The sequence below is a fragment of the Mytilus galloprovincialis genome, chromosome 4 (genome assembly GCF_965363235.1).
Source record: "Mytilus galloprovincialis chromosome 4, xbMytGall1.hap1.1, whole genome shotgun sequence".
Taxonomy (NCBI): domain Eukaryota; kingdom Metazoa; phylum Mollusca; class Bivalvia; order Mytilida; family Mytilidae; genus Mytilus; species Mytilus galloprovincialis.
Genome location: NC_134841.1, coordinates 78726885 through 78744933, shown reverse-complemented (window position 1 = coordinate 78744933; position 18049 = coordinate 78726885). Strand labels below are relative to the sequence as shown.

Genomic DNA, 18049 nt, shown 5'->3' with positions numbered 1-18049 from the left:
TATGCATTTCCCATAGGGTCCTATGTTAAACTAAGTCCCCGGCTAGCAGCCATCTTGGATGATGGATCGGCAACAAAGTAACAACACTTGGTCAGTACCTCATAAGGAACATTCATGCCATGTTTGGTTTCATTCCATTCAGTGGTTCTCTAAAAGAAGTCATTTGTATGCATTTCCCATAGGGTCCTATGTTAAACTAAGTCCCCCGCTGGCGGCCATCTTGGATGATGGATCGGCTACAAAGTAACAACACTTGGTCAGCACCTCATAAGGAACATTCATGCCATGTTTGGTTCCATTCCATTCAGTGGTTCTCTAGAAGAAGTTCAAAATGTAAATTGTTAACGACGACGACGACGGACGACGACGACGGACGACGACGACGGACGACGGACGCCAAGTGGTGAGAAAAGCTCACTTGGCCCTTCGGGCCAGGTGAGCTAAAAATTAATAAAAATGCAATTTTTCTTGAATCCACTAAAATGAGTAATTACGAAAAATAATTGAATACCTAGTAAATCATAAGCAATGCTCTTTCATAATCTGCAAAAATATTTCAATAAATATTCTAAACCGGATTTGTTACCGAAAATATGCGAAATAGATTTATTTTCTTTTTTAAAGTTTTTAGCCAACGTTTAGATGTAGACAGATTACTTTCAAAGTTAGGTATAGAAGCAAGATTCTTAAACCAAGATAAATATTGCCAGCAAGAAGTTCAGCTTGGTCTATAACCTAACCAGTTGCTTCGCAAGGTGCAGCATTATACGACCGCAGATGTAGAACCCTGAACAGATGGGACAAGTATGGACACAACTTTTAAGTTTGATACAGCTATAAATGTGGATTGTGATTAAATAGTTGACACAACATAGGTTTATGTCACATTATGAATTTGGTTTAAGAAATGAAAATTAGAATTTAAAATTTTTAAATTGGATATTAAACTAAAATTAGAAAAATAGAAAATGACATCATAGTCATGTCTGGCAAATTTCCAACATACATTATCTAAAGACATTTTAGATAAGATAAGGAAAAAAAAGCTTCATCAGCAACATTTTATATTGGCAAATTTCCAATGAAGTTATTTACATAAAGTTATTGGCAAATAAAAATAGAAAATGACCTCATAGTCATGTCTGGCAAATTTCCAACATACATTATCTAAAAACATTTTAGATAAGATAAGGAAAAAAAAGCTTCATCAGCAACATTTTATATTGGCAAATTTCCAATGAAGTTATTTACATAAAGTTATTGGCAAATTTCCAATAATTTACAATCTACATAATTTAAAAGCATTTAGGTGAGCTATTCAAATGAATTTAAATTACCTACCTTACACTGCTTTCAAATAATGTATAGTACTTAAGTAATTGCCAATTAACAATGAAACCTTTCCCCCCCTTTTTTGCACTTTATTTCTTAATGGAAGTATTCCGATATCCAAGGATTCAATTTTCAAATTTCTAACGAAGTTTGCAACAATAACTGCTCATTTAAATACATCATACAATATTAAAATGTAATAAAAAGTGCTTGTAATCACTGAATGGTAAAGATTGTTTTAATTTATCAGTTGGTAGTAATTATGAAAATACATTGTATATTGTATAAAAACATGATTAAAGTTGATTCAACTACTATTCTATACAAAGAAAGATAACTCCAATTGAAAATTAATTGCTATTGCACAATATTGTGCAATTAGATATTTCTTGCTATTGTGCAATACTGTGCAATTGAAAATTTCTTGCTATTGCACAATACTTAATATGATAATTTTGAATCCTGATTTGGACCAACTTGAAAACTAGGCCCATAATCAAAAATCAAAGTACATGTTTAGATAAAGCATATCAAAGAAGCCCAAGAATTTAATTTTTGTTAAAATCAAACTTAGTTTAATTTTGGACCCTTTGGACCTTAATGTAGACCAATTTGAAAACTGGACCAAAAATTAAGAATCTACATACACAGTTAGATTTGGCATATCAAAGAACCCCATTTATTCAATTTTTGATGAAATCAAACAAAGTTTAATTTTGGACCCCGATTTGGACCAACTTGAAAACTGGGCCAATGATTAAAAATCTAAGTACATTTTTAGATTCAGCATATAAAAGAACCCCAAGGATTCAATTTTTGTCAAAATCAAACAAAGTTTAAGTTTGGACCCTTTGGACCTTCATGTAAACCAATTTGAAAACGGGACCAAAAATTAAGAATCTACATACACAGTTAGATTCGGCATATCAAAGAACCCCAATTATTCAATTTTTGATGAAATCAAACAAAGTTTAATTTTGGACGCTTTGGGCCCCAAATTCCTAGACTGTTGGGACCAAAACTCACAAAATCAAAACCAACCTTCCTTTTATGGTCATAAACCTTGTGTTTAAATTTCATAGATTTCTATTCACTTATACTAAAGTTATAATGTCGAACCAAGAAAAATGCTTATTTGGGCACCTTTTTGGCCCCTTATTCCTAAACTGTTGGGATCTCAACTCCCCAAATCAATACCAACCTTCCTTTTGTGGTCATAAACCTTGTGTTAAAATTTCATTGATTTCTTTTCACTTAAACTAAAGTTATTGTTCAAAAACCAAGAATATTGCTTATTTGGGCCCTTTTTTGGCCCCTAATTCCTAAACTGTTAGAACCAAAACTCCCAAAATCAATCCCAACCTTCCTTTTGTGGTCATAAACCTTGTGTCAAAATTTCATAGATTTCTATTTACTTAAACTTAAGTTGTGCGAAAACCAAGAAAATGCTTCTTTGGGCCCTTTTTGGCCCCTAATTCCTAAAATGTTGGGATCAAAACTCCCAAAATCAATCACAACCTTCCTTATGTGCTCATAAACCTTGTGTTAAAATTTCATAGATTTCTATTCACTTTTACTAAAGTTAGAGTGCGAAAACTAAAAGTATTGACGACGCCTACGTGATAGCAATATACGACGAAAAATAAAAATTTTTGCGGTCGTATAAAAACCAAGGTATTCTTTTGTTATGGTGATATCAAAACATGGTTTTGTTATGTCAGGACAAATATTATTTTTGTCATTAGCTGGTATAATTAAGACAGTAAATATATATTACCTTTTTAATGTTTGTCATGTATGGAGTTTTAGACACAATATATCAGGATTGATCAATTTAATAAACTAACCTAACCATCTTTAGTTAATTGGCTTTCAAAACATGACTTTGCTTTTATCTGGATTAATAATTTTTATGGGTTTAGTGTTGAAGAGAACATTTCAACCCAGCTGATTTTTTTTTATTATCATTAGCTATCAAAGACAGATTTTACTATATTCAAAACCAACCTGTTAGTATTTTACAAGAAACTAACCTAACTGTTCTTTTGTTCTCAGGATATCAAAGCAAGGTTCAGCTATACGTAGGACAAAAATGTGTGACTGTTACAAAAACTATACTAACTTACTGTTCTTTTGTTCTGAGGATATCAAAACAAGGTTCTTCTGCTATACTTTATACAAAGATTTGTAACCGTTACAAAAACTATACTAACCTAACTGTTCTTTTGTTCTGAGGATATCAAAACAAGGTTCTGCTATAATCTGTACAAACATTTCCAGTAACATGTTAGGCTGTGTCTGCTGTAATCCACATTGATAGTATACCTCTATACTAGAACTTTTGTGGACATGATTCTTCTCATGATAAACAAATGATGAACCTGAATAAAACACAAAAGTAAATAAATTTGTGACATAGTTATCTCTCTTATAAAGCAAAAAAATGTAAAAATAATAATATGAATTATAAATAATAATACCCTGTTGTTTTTCATGATTGGTTGCTTATTTGGCGGCATTTTCCTTTGATCTATTGTTTTTTCTCTTTGATCTTTACAATTTGGCCAAAAAATCACGCATTCACTTCCTGAAAAGTTGACAGAACTGGGACACAATGATTCCCCTGGCAAGGTTGGCTGTTGCTGATGAAAAAACAGACAATGCTCTGTGAATATTGCCGTTAGTTGCCCCAAGCACGCCAATAAAAAGTCTGCTTTGAATGTGGGAACAACTAAGTTAGGTTAAGCACCAAAAGAATAAATAACAGATCAACAAAAATTATTAAATACAGTGTATAATGTCTCCTTCAAAACAAAGGACACCCACTTCGATTATGCAGCAAACTCTTGATTTTTAAGGCATACTAGGGCTAGCAGGTCAGTTTTGATGGACTAGCAGTTCTTCCAACAGGGCTAGTAAAATCCTGTTGCCAATAAGTCCTGGGCTAGTTAGCTGTAACAAATTTTTTTAACCCCTGAACCAAGATGGCCACCATGGCTAAAATAGAACATAGGGGTAAAATGGAGTTTTTGGCTTATAACTTAAAAACCAAAGCATTTAGAGCAAATCTGACATGGGTAAAATTGTTTATCAGGTCAAGATCTAACTGCCCTGAAATTTTCAGATGAATCGGACAACCTGTTGTTGGTTGCTGCCCCTGAATTGGTAATTTAAAGGAAATATTTGCTCTTTTTGGTTATTATCTTGAATATTATTATAGATAGAGATAAACTGTAAATAGAAAAAATGTTCAGCAAAGTAAGATTTACAAATAAGTCAACAGGTCCAAAATGGTCAGTTGACCCCTTTAGGAGTTATTGCCCTTTATAGTAAATTTTTAACCATTTTTCGTAAATCTTAGTTATCTTTTACAAAAATCTTCTCCTCTGAAACTACTGGGCCAAATTTAACCAAATATGGCCAAAATCATAATTAGGGTATCTAGTTTAAAAATTGTGTCCGGTGACCAAGCCAACCAACCAAGATGGCCACCATGGCTAAAAATAGAACATAGGGGTAAAATGCAGTTTTTGGCTTATAACTCAAAAACCAAAGCAATTAGAGCAAATCTGACAGGGGTAAAATTGTTTATTAGGTCCATATCTAACTGCCCTGAAATTGTCAGATGAATCGGACAACCTGTTGTTAGGTTGCTGCCCCTGAATTGGTAATTTTAAGGAAATTTTTGCTATTTTTGGTTATTTTCTTGAATATTATTATAGATAGAGATAACCTGTAAACAGCAATAATGTTCAGAAAAGTAAGATTTACAAATAAGTCAACATGACTGAAATGGTCAATTGACCCCTAATGATTTATTGTCCTTTATAGCCAATTTTAAAATTTGTTAATTTTTACTAACATTTTCCACTGAAACTAATGGGCCAAGTTCATTATAGATAGAGATAACTAAGCAGCAAGAATGTTCAGTAAAGTAAGACGTACAAACACATCACCATCACCAAAACACAATTTTGTCATGAATCCATCTGCTTCCTTCGTTTAATATTCACATAGACCAAGGTGAGCGACACAGGCTCTTTAGAGCCTCTAGTTTTTTTAAACACTACTTTCATTATATTCTTTTTTTCCAGATCAGATTTAGTTTAAACCTATCAACATAAACACCATATTTAAGCACTTATTGTTCATTGTCTTGTAAATGTCCAACACTTTGGCTTATTTTTTTGTTGATTGCTATTTCATGTGCATCAAAATAAGGCCAATTAAAATTAATTGATAGATTTTCATCCCCGCCCGCCCCTCCGAAATCGTCCCGCCCCATTTTTTTTTATTTTAAAAAAATTACGATTTCCGGATTTTGTTCATTTCCGTTTCCGGTAACCGTCAAAAATTTCGTTTCCTTCAGAACTTCCTGTTTCAAACTTCGGTTTTCGTATTTCTTCGAGTAATTTAAAATGATTCTTCAGCTCTATGATGACAAAATCATCTACCGAGAATAGAGATTGATTACGAGAAGGGTATAAAATAATCGGTTTACAAGTAATACGCTGTGTCCAAGAACGCAAATCGCGGCATGACACAAATTTCTGTGGTTAGAAAACCGTTGATTTTTTATTGATAAAATGACTTTGTGGCAGAAATTTTGGACTGTGAATTATATCCAAAGAGAAAGAACTTGGAACACATTGGTACAAAAACATAACTGGATTAAAAAAAATTGATACAAGCACGAACTTGTTAGATTTATGACAGTATAATGAGTTCAAAAAGTCGGCAAACATACACTTAGGTTTACCCATGGCTATTGTTTTTTTGTTGACAAACAGCAAACACATTCTGTCCCAGTATCCTCAATAGAGTCATTAAACAACTTCTTTTTTGTTAAGTTCGTGTTTTATATCTTTAACATATTTGCATCTACAAGAAGAATCTTAAAAACACCAACCCTATTATTTTCAAAACTGTTTGAGTTTTCATTTTATTCTGTCCTCATAATTCTTTTATTGCATACCAATGCATATTTGTTTCATTTTATGGAGACAAAAAAAACACAGCTTAGAAAGACAAATAAATTTGGTGAAGGTAGTCGAACTGAAGAGAGCATTTCTCTATGTTTTTGCTGTCTACTAAAAATAGGTTTCTAAAGCAGCAATTGCATGTGGAACAGTGGTTGCCAATCAGAGGTATTTATTTACCTTTGAAAAATTATATACAATTCCTTATACATCTATATACATGATATATTAAAGCTTATTATTACACTTGCATATATGAAGAACTAGTCACAAGAGGGTTTCATAAGAAATAAAAATTAAAATATAAAATCCTCCCACCCGCCCCATTTTTTTCAAAAATTTGGATGAAAATCTACTAATTAATTTTAGTTGGCCTAAAGTGAACAAGACAAATTAGTATCTTGCCTATTTAATTTATTGAAACCCCAAACTTTAGATAGGAAGGAGTACATAAATATGAGCACTTCTGCCCCTTTAATCAGAACTCACCATCAGGCAGTTGTAACTCTCTAAGTCTTTTTGTCTGACTAGGTAATAATGGCTTGGTATTACATTTTGTCGTTAGTATAGATTCCACTGTTTCAACAATATCCAAGGCTATCTGTAAAATAAAATATCTCTGTTTACTAAGAAACTTTTGTCAGGACATTTGATAACTATCTTTGACCAGGGATGGGGTCGATTACTTTAAAATGTAATCGATTACATTACAATTACTTTGCTAATAAAATGTAATCGATTACATTACAATTACACCCTTTTTCATATGTAATCGATTACATTGGATTACTTTTCTTTAAAGTAATCATGATTACTTTAGATTACTTATGATTACATTGTATATTTCAATATCAAAGTTTTTTTTTATAATTTTTTATCCTCATAAAAAAGCTAATTTTAGTGATTTTTTTAAAAGCCTTAAATCATTCATCTTAATTAAAAGAATTTATAGACAAGTACAATGTAACATGTGTAATTTGATAAAATAGCTTTTACAGACAAGTGAATGTCCTTTCCCTATGTAAAAGATATAACTTTATTTTTTTCTACAAATTTTAACCAACTGCCCAATTAACAAATAACCTGAACAAATAAGGAAAAATTAATTAAGTATAGTTTTATTGTCTGTTGGGACATAATTGACACATCCATTAATGTTTTTACAGGTGTTAATTACCACTTCCATTTTTTTTAACAAACAATAGGTGAGCTTTGGTATTAAAATTTTATTGTCTTAATAACAAAATCAATAAAGTTAAAAGTGGTTGATTGTCATTATTTTGTTTGAAATTTTTTAATACTTGATCTAATTAATAATTACTGTCAGGTGAAAACACAAAACAGCTTTGTAACTTAGGAAAGTATATGCATTTCTCTTTTTAAAAAATAAGAAACAATTTATTGTAATAAAATATATTTTTTACTAATGAAACTTCTGACGTCACCTGTTGTTTACTATGCATATTGTTTGCAATATTATGGCGTATGTATACACTGTACATGTACTTGTTTGTACTTATGAGCCGTAAGGCTCAAAGTTAAAAAAGAATAAAATTAGAAAGCTCATATACACGAATTTATGGAAAACAAAATTAATTCAATTTGTCAATAAATGAAATCTGGTTTTAACTTCCATTTTGAATAAAGTGAGCTCATATATTTATGTTGACCATCAAAGTAAAATTGGAACTAAATGTTTTCTGCATTTGAATTTCAATGTAGTTATTTAAAAATATTGGTTAAACTTATATGAAATTAGAGTTAATATCAGAAGTTTTTAATCAAGGAAAATAATGCTTTCAAGGATATTGTTGTATCATAAGAGCTCAATCTCTCAGCAAAATATTGGAGAGGCAATTTCAAGTAAACTGTTAACAAAATAAAACGCTTGGTTATACAAATTTGTTATATAGATGATACAATTTACATTAAACAAGGTCCCATCATTGTGAATACCAGTTTCATGATTTTTCATTCAAGCTTTACATTTTCTTATTTTCATATTGTCTATCAAAAACTATTTTCATATTGTCTATCCAAAGCTATTTTCATATACATGTATATACAAGATTTGTAATCAGCAAGTAATCATATGAATGTAATCTTAAAGTAATTTAAAAGTAATCATGATTACACCTGTTTTTTGCAATGTAATCCATTACATTATGATTACTTGTAATCAGAAATGGCATGATTACTGATTACATAGGATAACACTGCAAAATGTAATCGATTACAGCTGATTACGATTACTGATTACGATTACCCCATGCCTGTCTTTGACTACTGGTACTTATTCTTAATACTAATGTATATTGTTTCAAGTTTTTTATTCACTTCTAACCTTCTGTACTCCAAGGGGCCTTTGCGATTCATTTACAGCAAGTACAGCTAGCATATTTTCCTATACTGTTTAAAAGAGGGATGAAAGATACAAGAGGGATAGTCAAACTCAAAGATTGAAAATAACCTGACAACGCCATGGCTAAAAATAAAAAGACAAATAATAGTACAGAAGACACAACATAGAAAACTAAAGACTAAGCAACCCCACCAAAAACAAGGGTGATCTCAGGTGCTCCAGAAGGGTAAGCAGATCCTGTTCCACATGTGGAACCCGTCGTGTTGCTTATGTTATTACAAATCTGGTAAAATAGTCTTATTCAGTAGATCACATTCATGAAAAAGGAACAGTATTGTAGTTACGACATAAGGAACATTTCCTATATCATCAGTGAAACGGTTATTCCATAACTGTCAACCAACTTTTTTTTGAAAAACATGTGCTCCAAACGTAACAAATATGTTGTCAATCAAGAAATCAAGCATCTTGATAATGTCAGTTTCAGAGAATTTTTTGTTTGAAACGGAGTGATCCTTTACAAAGTAAGATTTATCCCTCCCCAAGACAAGATACTTGTATCTACATTCACCATTCTTTTTAGTGAAACAAAGTAATACCAACTCTTTTTTTCAAATTGTCTTTTAGTAAGGAATGGGGAATATTTGTGTATAGTGTAGAAAAGTCAAATGTTTTAAATCTATGGCAAGATGAGAGAGTCTTAGATTGTATGTTCTTTAAAAGATGTTTGGATTTTTTTAGTATCCACATCTGATTCACGCCACCCATAGAATAAGCAGTTTCACAATAACTTTGGAGCTCGGCTTTGATTGCTGATAAAATAGATGTTTATAATTTAGAAAGAGGTTTAGTGAAGCACTTGGAAGACCCAGCAATATATCGTTGTTTGTAAGGACACTTATGTAGTTTAGGTATCAAATACAGTGATGGAAAATCCAGTTAAGTTTAGACAAAAAAAAAAAATCTGGAAAGTAATAAACATCACTGTCTATTACAAGGTACAAAAAAATGTATTGAAGATTTTGTAATATGATATAAAATATTTAGTTTGATAAAAACTAATACAACCAACCTGCTTGGTAACATTTCCATATATCAGTCCTTCTATATATAATTTGGATAATAACTGAGGTATAAAGGCATCTAGCTTCTCTACAGTCATCTCTGGAAAACAAACATGACAACATAATGTTATTATCATCATTATGGTATTGTTTTATCTTTTAGGTCAAATCACGACTGACTGACATTTCCAATATACCGGTAGATGTTACATGCAAGATAATAACATGTTAATGTGATAGTGCTTTGCTTTAAACTAATATGCAGAGTTGAATTATGAATCTACAGACTCACAAAAAAAGATACAGCCAGAGGGGAAATTATTGTAACTCTGAGAAGATCTATTTTTGCAGATATTTGCATTATAGTAACCTAGGAAGTCATTTCCATTCACCTGAATATCTATTTTATCCATTCATTTAAATGTAAAACAATTTTTTACATATACACAAAAACTTATTCCATTCCTCTCTATTGATTATCAATCACAATCAAGAACAAAAATGCCTTTGTTCTAAAGCTATACTAAGAGTTTTTATTAGCAAAGAATCAAATGAGATTCAAATTGTGATTCAGCACTAAGTAATGGTGATGGTACAATTGGAAAAAGGTGGAATCATTTCCATCATTCACACAATCAGCTGACAATCTTTACACACTAAAAACCTACATCCAAAATTATGGATGTGCTTACCATCAACACATTGAAGCAATTCATCTTTCGTCCACATAAATTCTGACATCAGTACAGATGTGTAGTATATAGCATGTTGATGTGGCTGTTCTGCACTGAAGTTCTTCAGGCTTCTGGTATACTGCAGAAATAATAAAAATATCACTGTTTATGCTATTCATAATTTTGATGTTGATAATTCATTTATGCTTCTTTGCTTTTTTTCATTACTTGAGGTTTTCTAATTACTTAGAGTTATTCCCCATTAACAAATCAAAAATTTAGATCAACAGAGTAGACGAAAAATTACAAAGAAAACATTAAATGTTTACCTTAGGTTTTAGATTTTCTTCCTTACATGTAAATGAAAATTGAGATAACCTTAAAAAAGTCACAAATGTAAAAACACAAATTGTAATGAAATTGCTTTACAGTTAAAATAATAAAGCATGCAAATCAAGAGTTTAAATGCCTTGCTTGCCAACTTTGTTTAAAAGTTACGCAAACCAAATTTGTATTTGATCTTAGTTATATGGGAATAAGTATTGTGTATCAGTCTCATACATTTGGTTGAGGCTAACTTAAGTTAGAGAACAGAAACCAAAAATTCACCAACTTTTCCATTTGTGAACAGGCAGTGAAAGTGACACCACCAAAATTCAAACTTGATCTGTATTTTGTGGTAATTAGTATTGTGTATAACAATCATAACATTTGGTAGAGACAAACTAAAGTTACAGAACAGGAACAAAAAATTTAGCATTTTGTATGTTCATAAAGGGGCATAAATAAAGAACCGTTAAAGTTATGACACCCTATTTTGAACTTGATCTGTTTAATCTAAAAATAATCATTGTCTAAGTCTTTTTCAACTGATTTTAATAGTTTGTTCTTATATTGTACTTTTAAACCACTTTCCCAGGTTAGAGGAGGGTTGGATTCCAACTAACATGTTTGATACTGCCATATTCTGTATGTATGTGTCTGTACCAACTCAGTGGTTGGCTTTTGCTGATGTGTTACATATTTGTTTTTCATTCACTTTTTTTAATATAATTAAGGCCGTTAGTTTTCTCTTTCTAATTGTTTTATAAATTTATTATTTCTGGGCAATTTATAGCTGACTATGCAATATAAGATTTGCTCATTGTTGAAAGCTGTACAGTGTCCTATAGTTGTTAATTTCTGTGTCATTTTGTCTCTTATGGAGAGTTGTCTCAATGGCAATTATACTACCTCTTCTTTTCTATATTGTGTATAAGTTTCATAAGATTTGGTTGAGGCAAACTAAAGTTGGAGATCAGAAACGAAATATTCAACAATATTTCAATTCCTAAAGGGGCATAACTCAAGAATGAACAGTCAATGTGATGCCACCCAATTTCAAACTTGACCTGTGTTTTGTGGTAAAAAGCATTGTGAATAAGTTTCATATCATTTGGTTGAGGCAAACTTAAGTTAGAGAATGGAAACCAACTTTCAAATGTAAGGACATAGGTACAAGGGAAAAACTTAATGCCCATACCCGTACGGCGGGGGCTTAAAAATTAACTGTAAGGCAAATTTTGTTCTTGACAATTTTAAGCAAAACATTATATTTCTTTTCCAGTCAAAAAAGGATGCCTTCTATGACTCTGAATCTGCCACTATAAATACTTCTGTATCTTTTGTAATTCTTGAGCTGAGTGTGCTAAAAAACCTTCTTTTTTTTAGAATTTTTTGGAATATTTTAGGACCAGACTGTTTACTTTAATGTATGATAAGATAAGAATATTTTTTTCTAACTTAAATAGGACTAGAATAATAATTGCAAAAATCTGATATGCCCCTCAAACTCAAATGGTTGTTCCAAATTATGGACAATGTCAATATAATATAATTAGGGACCAGAAAGTGTAAGTCCTCATGTAACTTTCTATTTTTTTTAAGATAGCATTAATTACATATTCATCATATACCAACCATTTCTTTATAAATTTCAAATCTTTTTGGATCCACTTTGAAAGTTGTCATTTTCTCCAAAATCTTTGCCAATAAAACTTTCTGTTTCTGATTATATCCTCCAATAGCAAACTGGAAAGAAAAGAGAAAACATTAGTTGTTAATTATCACCGGGTTATATTTAAGTTCGTAACAGAGACAAGAGTTAAACCATTACTTTTAGTACAGTTACAGTCTTTTATTTTTAGGTTGATGCAACTGGATATGTCAACCTGAAAGACATGGATATAATGGTCAAGATACTTCTTTAGTTGTTTTTCCTCATAGATATTAAAATATAAGCTGTGCATTAGTATGCAAGAATACTTCTATATTTACAACATGAGAATGTGTCCATGGAACACAATTGATTCCCCTGGTTGAGAATAGAAACTTGTAGACATGAATGAAATTTAAATGAGTCTCTTGTCTAATACTATTTTCTTTCCTTTACAGTTCAATATATTGGTTTCAAAAATCATGTTATGATATATGATTTTAAAAGAATATATAATTATCTGATAAAGAATTCTTCAGAGAAGAATAGTTCTATTATCAAGAAAAAATTTAAAATGTTTACATTAGTGTAATGTAACTTGATCTAGATAAGATACTGTATTATAATATACATTTAAATCTTTATATTTTATATACCTGGTTAGGTTTATTTGATAGTCACCTGGATACAAACCAGGAATTATAATAGCTTTAATAATGGCGTTTTCTAAATCAGTAGTTGGAGGACAAATGTCTATAAACTGTAATTTATGTGAAACTGAGAAGAATATCAAATGGAAATGCTTGACCTGTGGAGTTCTAATGTGCAGTAAATGTAAAGACAAAATACATCTAATGATTGGTAAAGATCATAAGGTGGTAGACATCAAGAATGTGGGGCTGCCTGTCGAGGAATTGGATTTTACAAACATTAAATGCCAAGATCACTCAGGACAATCTTCTTGCCTTTTTTGTACAAATTGTGACAAACTTGTTTGCCCTACTTGCATTGCTAAGGTTCACAAGAAACATGATTTAACAGAAATTAGTGATGCATATAACTTAAAGAAAGAAAGACTAAAGAAGAGACAGAGCAAATTGCAAAAGGAAAAAAACGAAATAACTGCAACAAAGGATCAAGCTAATATGATTTATGATGCTGAAAATTCAAATTATGCCAAAGTAAGCACAGATATTCTTAACCATGAGAAAGTTTTGAAACAAGCAGTTGAAAAGCATATTGCAAAACTAAGAAATGAGTTAGACCAGAACCACAAAGCCTGTACCAAAGCAAATGAAGAAAGTATCAAGGCCATTTCAAAAAGTGAAAGACAAATAGAGGAAAAGTTTAGGGATGTTCAAGATTTCATTAATACCACTGACATTACTAAATTTTTCAAAGAAGTTTGCCAAATGGAGAGATCAATAGAAGTATCTATTCCTAAACCTGAAATATCATGTAGAAAAACACTTCAATTTATTCCTGAAGAGATAACACAGTCTAACATTGGAGTTCTACAAAGCGTAGACATGCCATTACCTGAAGTAAAGGTTTCTCTTAGTGTAGTAAATCAATATCAGACTAATATTTCCATAGTTGGATATTTATCTCCATGTCCTGATGATTCACTGTGGATAGCTTGTGCCATTGATGAAGTGGTTCAGAAATTAAAACCTGAAGGAACCAAACTAAAGACAATATCAACCTTCAACATGGTCTATGGTATAGCAGTAACTGCATCCGATGATCTACATGTGTCAACAGAGGAATCCGGACTACAAATGATCAGCAGTACCACTGGTAAAGTAACAGACAGTGTGTATGACATTAGTCCTCTCATTCCTATAGGCATTCATGTCACCAGTGATGGTCAGGTCATAGTAGGAGGTGGTACTATAGAAGGAAGAAGAGCTGTCTTTGTATTAAATAAGAGTGGAGACCATGAAGCTGTGTATGAACATGACCAACATAATCAACCAATATTTAGATGCCCCAGAAGTATTACTACAACCAGCAATGGTAATATACATGTGTCAGACTATGATCCAGATCTAGAGGAAGACAGTGGTAAAGTGGTAGTGTTAGGACCGGGAGGTGATGTGATAAATATATATAAAGGGGATACAGAAATCAACAAGGAGGAACCATTCAAACCAGAAGAAGTAGTGACAACACCAAGAGACAATGTCATTGTAGTTGATCTTGATACTGAAACCCTCCACATCCTAAACAATTCTGGTCAGCTGATTACATACATAAAGACAACAGACCATGGAATAAAAGATCCATTTGCCCTTGCTTTCAGTCCAACAGGACAGCTCTATATAGGATGTTCTAAACTTAACAGCAGTACAGCCAAGGAAGCCAAGCTATATAAAGTGAATATATCAGGGTGCTGAAGTAATTCATAAACAATACATCACAATGCTATTTATCAGACTGCTAATCAATACTTGAATGACTTTGAAAAACATATTCTATTTGATCACAATACATTTTACTTTATTAAATAATTAAATTGTAATCAAAAAGTTATCAAAACCCCAAAAATATGAATAAAAAACACTTTATGTATATGTTACAGTAAATAGGTGAAATTAGGAATTACATGTAATTTCTAAACATTTCAATAAATACCTGTAACTACTAGCCAATTTAGTAATTACATGTATTTACTAGTTGTTTCAGTAATAACTGGTATTCACTGACTTTTTTTGTCATTTTTACAGCTGTTTACTAACTTTATATTTTTATTTTAAAATTAAAGATATAATTCAAGATACCAAATAAGAAAGTGAAAGGGTACTGGTATTTTAGGGCTTACTTAATTAAGGAGTAAGGAATATAAGGCACATCAAAAGTGTATACTCTTTAGTGTTTGTGAATTGAAACTGGAAGATGGTTGTTCTAAAAAGTTTTGAAACTCCCTAAAATCATTTTCAGCATACAAGACAATGATATCAATCCAAAATTGAGAAATACATTTGTGAGAAGTTTATAGGCAACTTCGCCACCTCTTTTTGATGATAGACATTCGATAATGCCAAATTTGATTGAATAATCTTGATAATTCTTAATATCTCATAATTTTTTTTAATTAAAAAAAATCTCCATCAGGCATACTTTGCATATAACTTGCCCAATGACATATAAGTTAAATTCCTTTTACAAAATAGGTTTATTTAAGACTTCTTTTGTCAGACTTTTGCGATGAAGCCGACATTCTTCACAAACAAATTTATACAATTTGATGGGTTTTAGAGTCACATTTAATATTTCTGTGTTTCTCTTTTAAAATTGAGAAAGGAAATGAGGAATGTGTCAAAGCGACAATATTGCAAGTTAACACTGTGGTTAAGTTTTTAAAATTTTAATAACTTTCTCAAAATATCCTGGATTTCTACCAAACTTGGACAAAAGCTTGTTAATGATCATAAGATAATCTCCAGAAGTAAAACTTGTAAAAAAAATCCTTTTTTCGTATATTCCTTATAAATGGATTTTTTTCCAGTTAACTCTACATACACCATGTACACTCTGTGGTTAATTTTTTTTTTAACCTTTATTAGATTTTATAAACCATCCTGGATTTTAACCAAATTTGGACAGAAGCTTCTTACAGTACTAGTCAAAAGGTAGTATTTGGAGGAAAATTTTAAATATTTTTTTCCCACATTTGTTGAGCCTGCGACTAACAGCAAAAGTAGGTGAGATACTGGTTTCCATGAAACCATTACAATTTTTTTAAATCTGAATACATCGGTATAAACCTATCTCTAGATAGGGGTTGAATTGAAGCCCAATTGAAGGTCACCTGAATATGTATTCAATGAGGTCCAATTGTTCACCTACAAGTGCACAACTCATCGCCCAGGTTTCTCAGCTTATTTTAGTAAAAAAAAAAATCATATTTAATTTTTTGTATATCTTGTAGCTAATGCTTCTATAACAAAAAGGTACAATTTAGGCTGATCACTTTTTGAGAGTTCTCACTGATCTTCTATAGTTGGTATTACCATAACTTTTGATCAGCTGACCATATTACAACATTGTTTTAACAGTTTGTACATAGGTGTAAAAATTCATTTTAAAATTAGTAATTACTGGTAATAACTGGGCCGTTTCAGGAATTGCTTGTATTTATTAAGTGCATCAGGGATTACATGTAATTCCTAAATTTTAGTAATTACATGTAATTCCTATTTTCACCTATTTACTGTAACATATATTAAAGTAATAATTAGAAGTTTCAATGAGGTTAAGTTCAACTCTCTTTGCCTTTGATATATAAAATGTAGCCTATAAAGTAGAATCAGAAATTAAATAATAAACCAAATTTGTATATTTTTTGCTTTGGTAAAAGAGCATTTATTCATCAGGTATCTACTTTTGTAGATATCATACTTTAACAAAACCACAATGCAAAGATCAATTCCTTTCTAGACATTTGATACCATGTCCTATGTCAGGAATCTGTTGTTCAGTGGCTGTGGTTTGTTGATGTGGTTCATAAGTATTTCTCGTAATTTTCTATACAGATAAGACCATTTGTTTTCCTGTTTGAATGGTTTTACACTAGTCATTTTTGGGACCCTACAGAGCTTGTTGTTGGGTGGGAGCCAAGGCTATGTGTTGAGGCTGTACTTTGACTTATAGTGGTTTACATTTAACAAATTGAAACTTGGATATAGAGTTGTCTCATTAACTAGATCTGTCAACATAGCTGGACTAGTAAACCCTGTACATGCAATTAAGTTCCTGATGTGAAATTTGGTTTTGTGATTTCAGAATGGAGGACATTCATTTAGAACAAGAAGTAATTGTAACAGGATGCTGTTACGAAGTCTCCCAAACAAAGCTCCCATAACTCACTATTTATATGGTCCCATGTTCATTTGATTTGATTTTTTGTCCAATACAAGAATATAAAATTATATGGCTTACAGGTGGGGATCTCCACCATTTACAAGTATTCAAACAGGAGGGGGTGGTGGTGACCCCTAGGGACTTTACCTACATTTCATTTGATTTGTTTTATTGTCCCATACAAGAATATATGTGGTTAAGGGTTGGGGATGTTGACCGTTTACAAGTTTTCAAACAAGAGGGGGTGGGGTGACTCCCTCGGGACTTCCCTTTTATTTCATTTCATTTGTTTTATCGTCCCCTACAAGAATATATATGGTTTAGGGGTGGGGATCTGGACCATTTACAAGATAATAGCACATTCTCAAATTGAACGGGGTGGGGGGCAACCCCCAGGAACTTCCATTTAATTTCATTTAATTAGTTTTATTGTCCCATACAAGAATAGATATGGTTTAGGGGTGGGGATGTTGACCGTTTACAAGTTTTCAAACAAGAGGGGGTGGGGTGAGCCCCTAGGGACATCACTTTTATTTCATTTCATTTGTTTTATTGTCCCCTACAAGAATATATATGGTTAAGGGGTGGGGATCTGGACCGTTTACAAGATAATAGCACATTCTCAAATTGGACGTAGTGGGGATGACCCCCCGGGGACTTCCCTTTTTTTTATTTGATTTGTTTTATCGTCCCATTGAAGAATATATATGGTTTAGGGGTGGGGATCTGGACTGTTTACAAGATAATAGTACATTCTCAAATTGAACGGGGTGGGGGTGACCCCCAGGAACTTCCAT

General features: G+C 31.7%; 2 protein-coding genes across 5 annotated transcripts in view; one reads left to right on the top strand and one right to left on the bottom strand.

The window, feature by feature from the left end:
- The window catches only part of LOC143073042 (insulin-degrading enzyme-like), a 61735-nt gene that overhangs the window by 13329 nt on the left and 30357 nt on the right, over window positions 1-18049 (bottom strand). For all 4 annotated transcript variants that reach the window (XM_076248275.1, XM_076248277.1, XM_076248276.1 and 1 more), the window contains 5 exons: window positions 12371-12481; window positions 10430-10550; window positions 9746-9837; window positions 6801-6912; window positions 3546-3713 (listed from right to left, as the gene is read on the bottom strand). In XM_076248275.1, coding sequence (XP_076104390.1) covers window positions 3546-3713; window positions 6801-6912; window positions 9746-9837; window positions 10430-10550; window positions 12371-12481 — 604 coding nt within the window. The remainder of the gene's footprint in view (window positions 1-3545; window positions 3714-6800; window positions 6913-9745; window positions 9838-10429; window positions 10551-12370; window positions 12482-18049) is intronic.
- On the top strand, window positions 13123-16722 carry LOC143073045 (uncharacterized). The gene has a single exon (XM_076248282.1). It carries the CDS (start codon window positions 13136-13138, stop codon window positions 14783-14785), a length of 1650 nt encoding a protein of 549 aa, XP_076104397.1. The 5' UTR covers window positions 13123-13135; the 3' UTR covers window positions 14786-16722.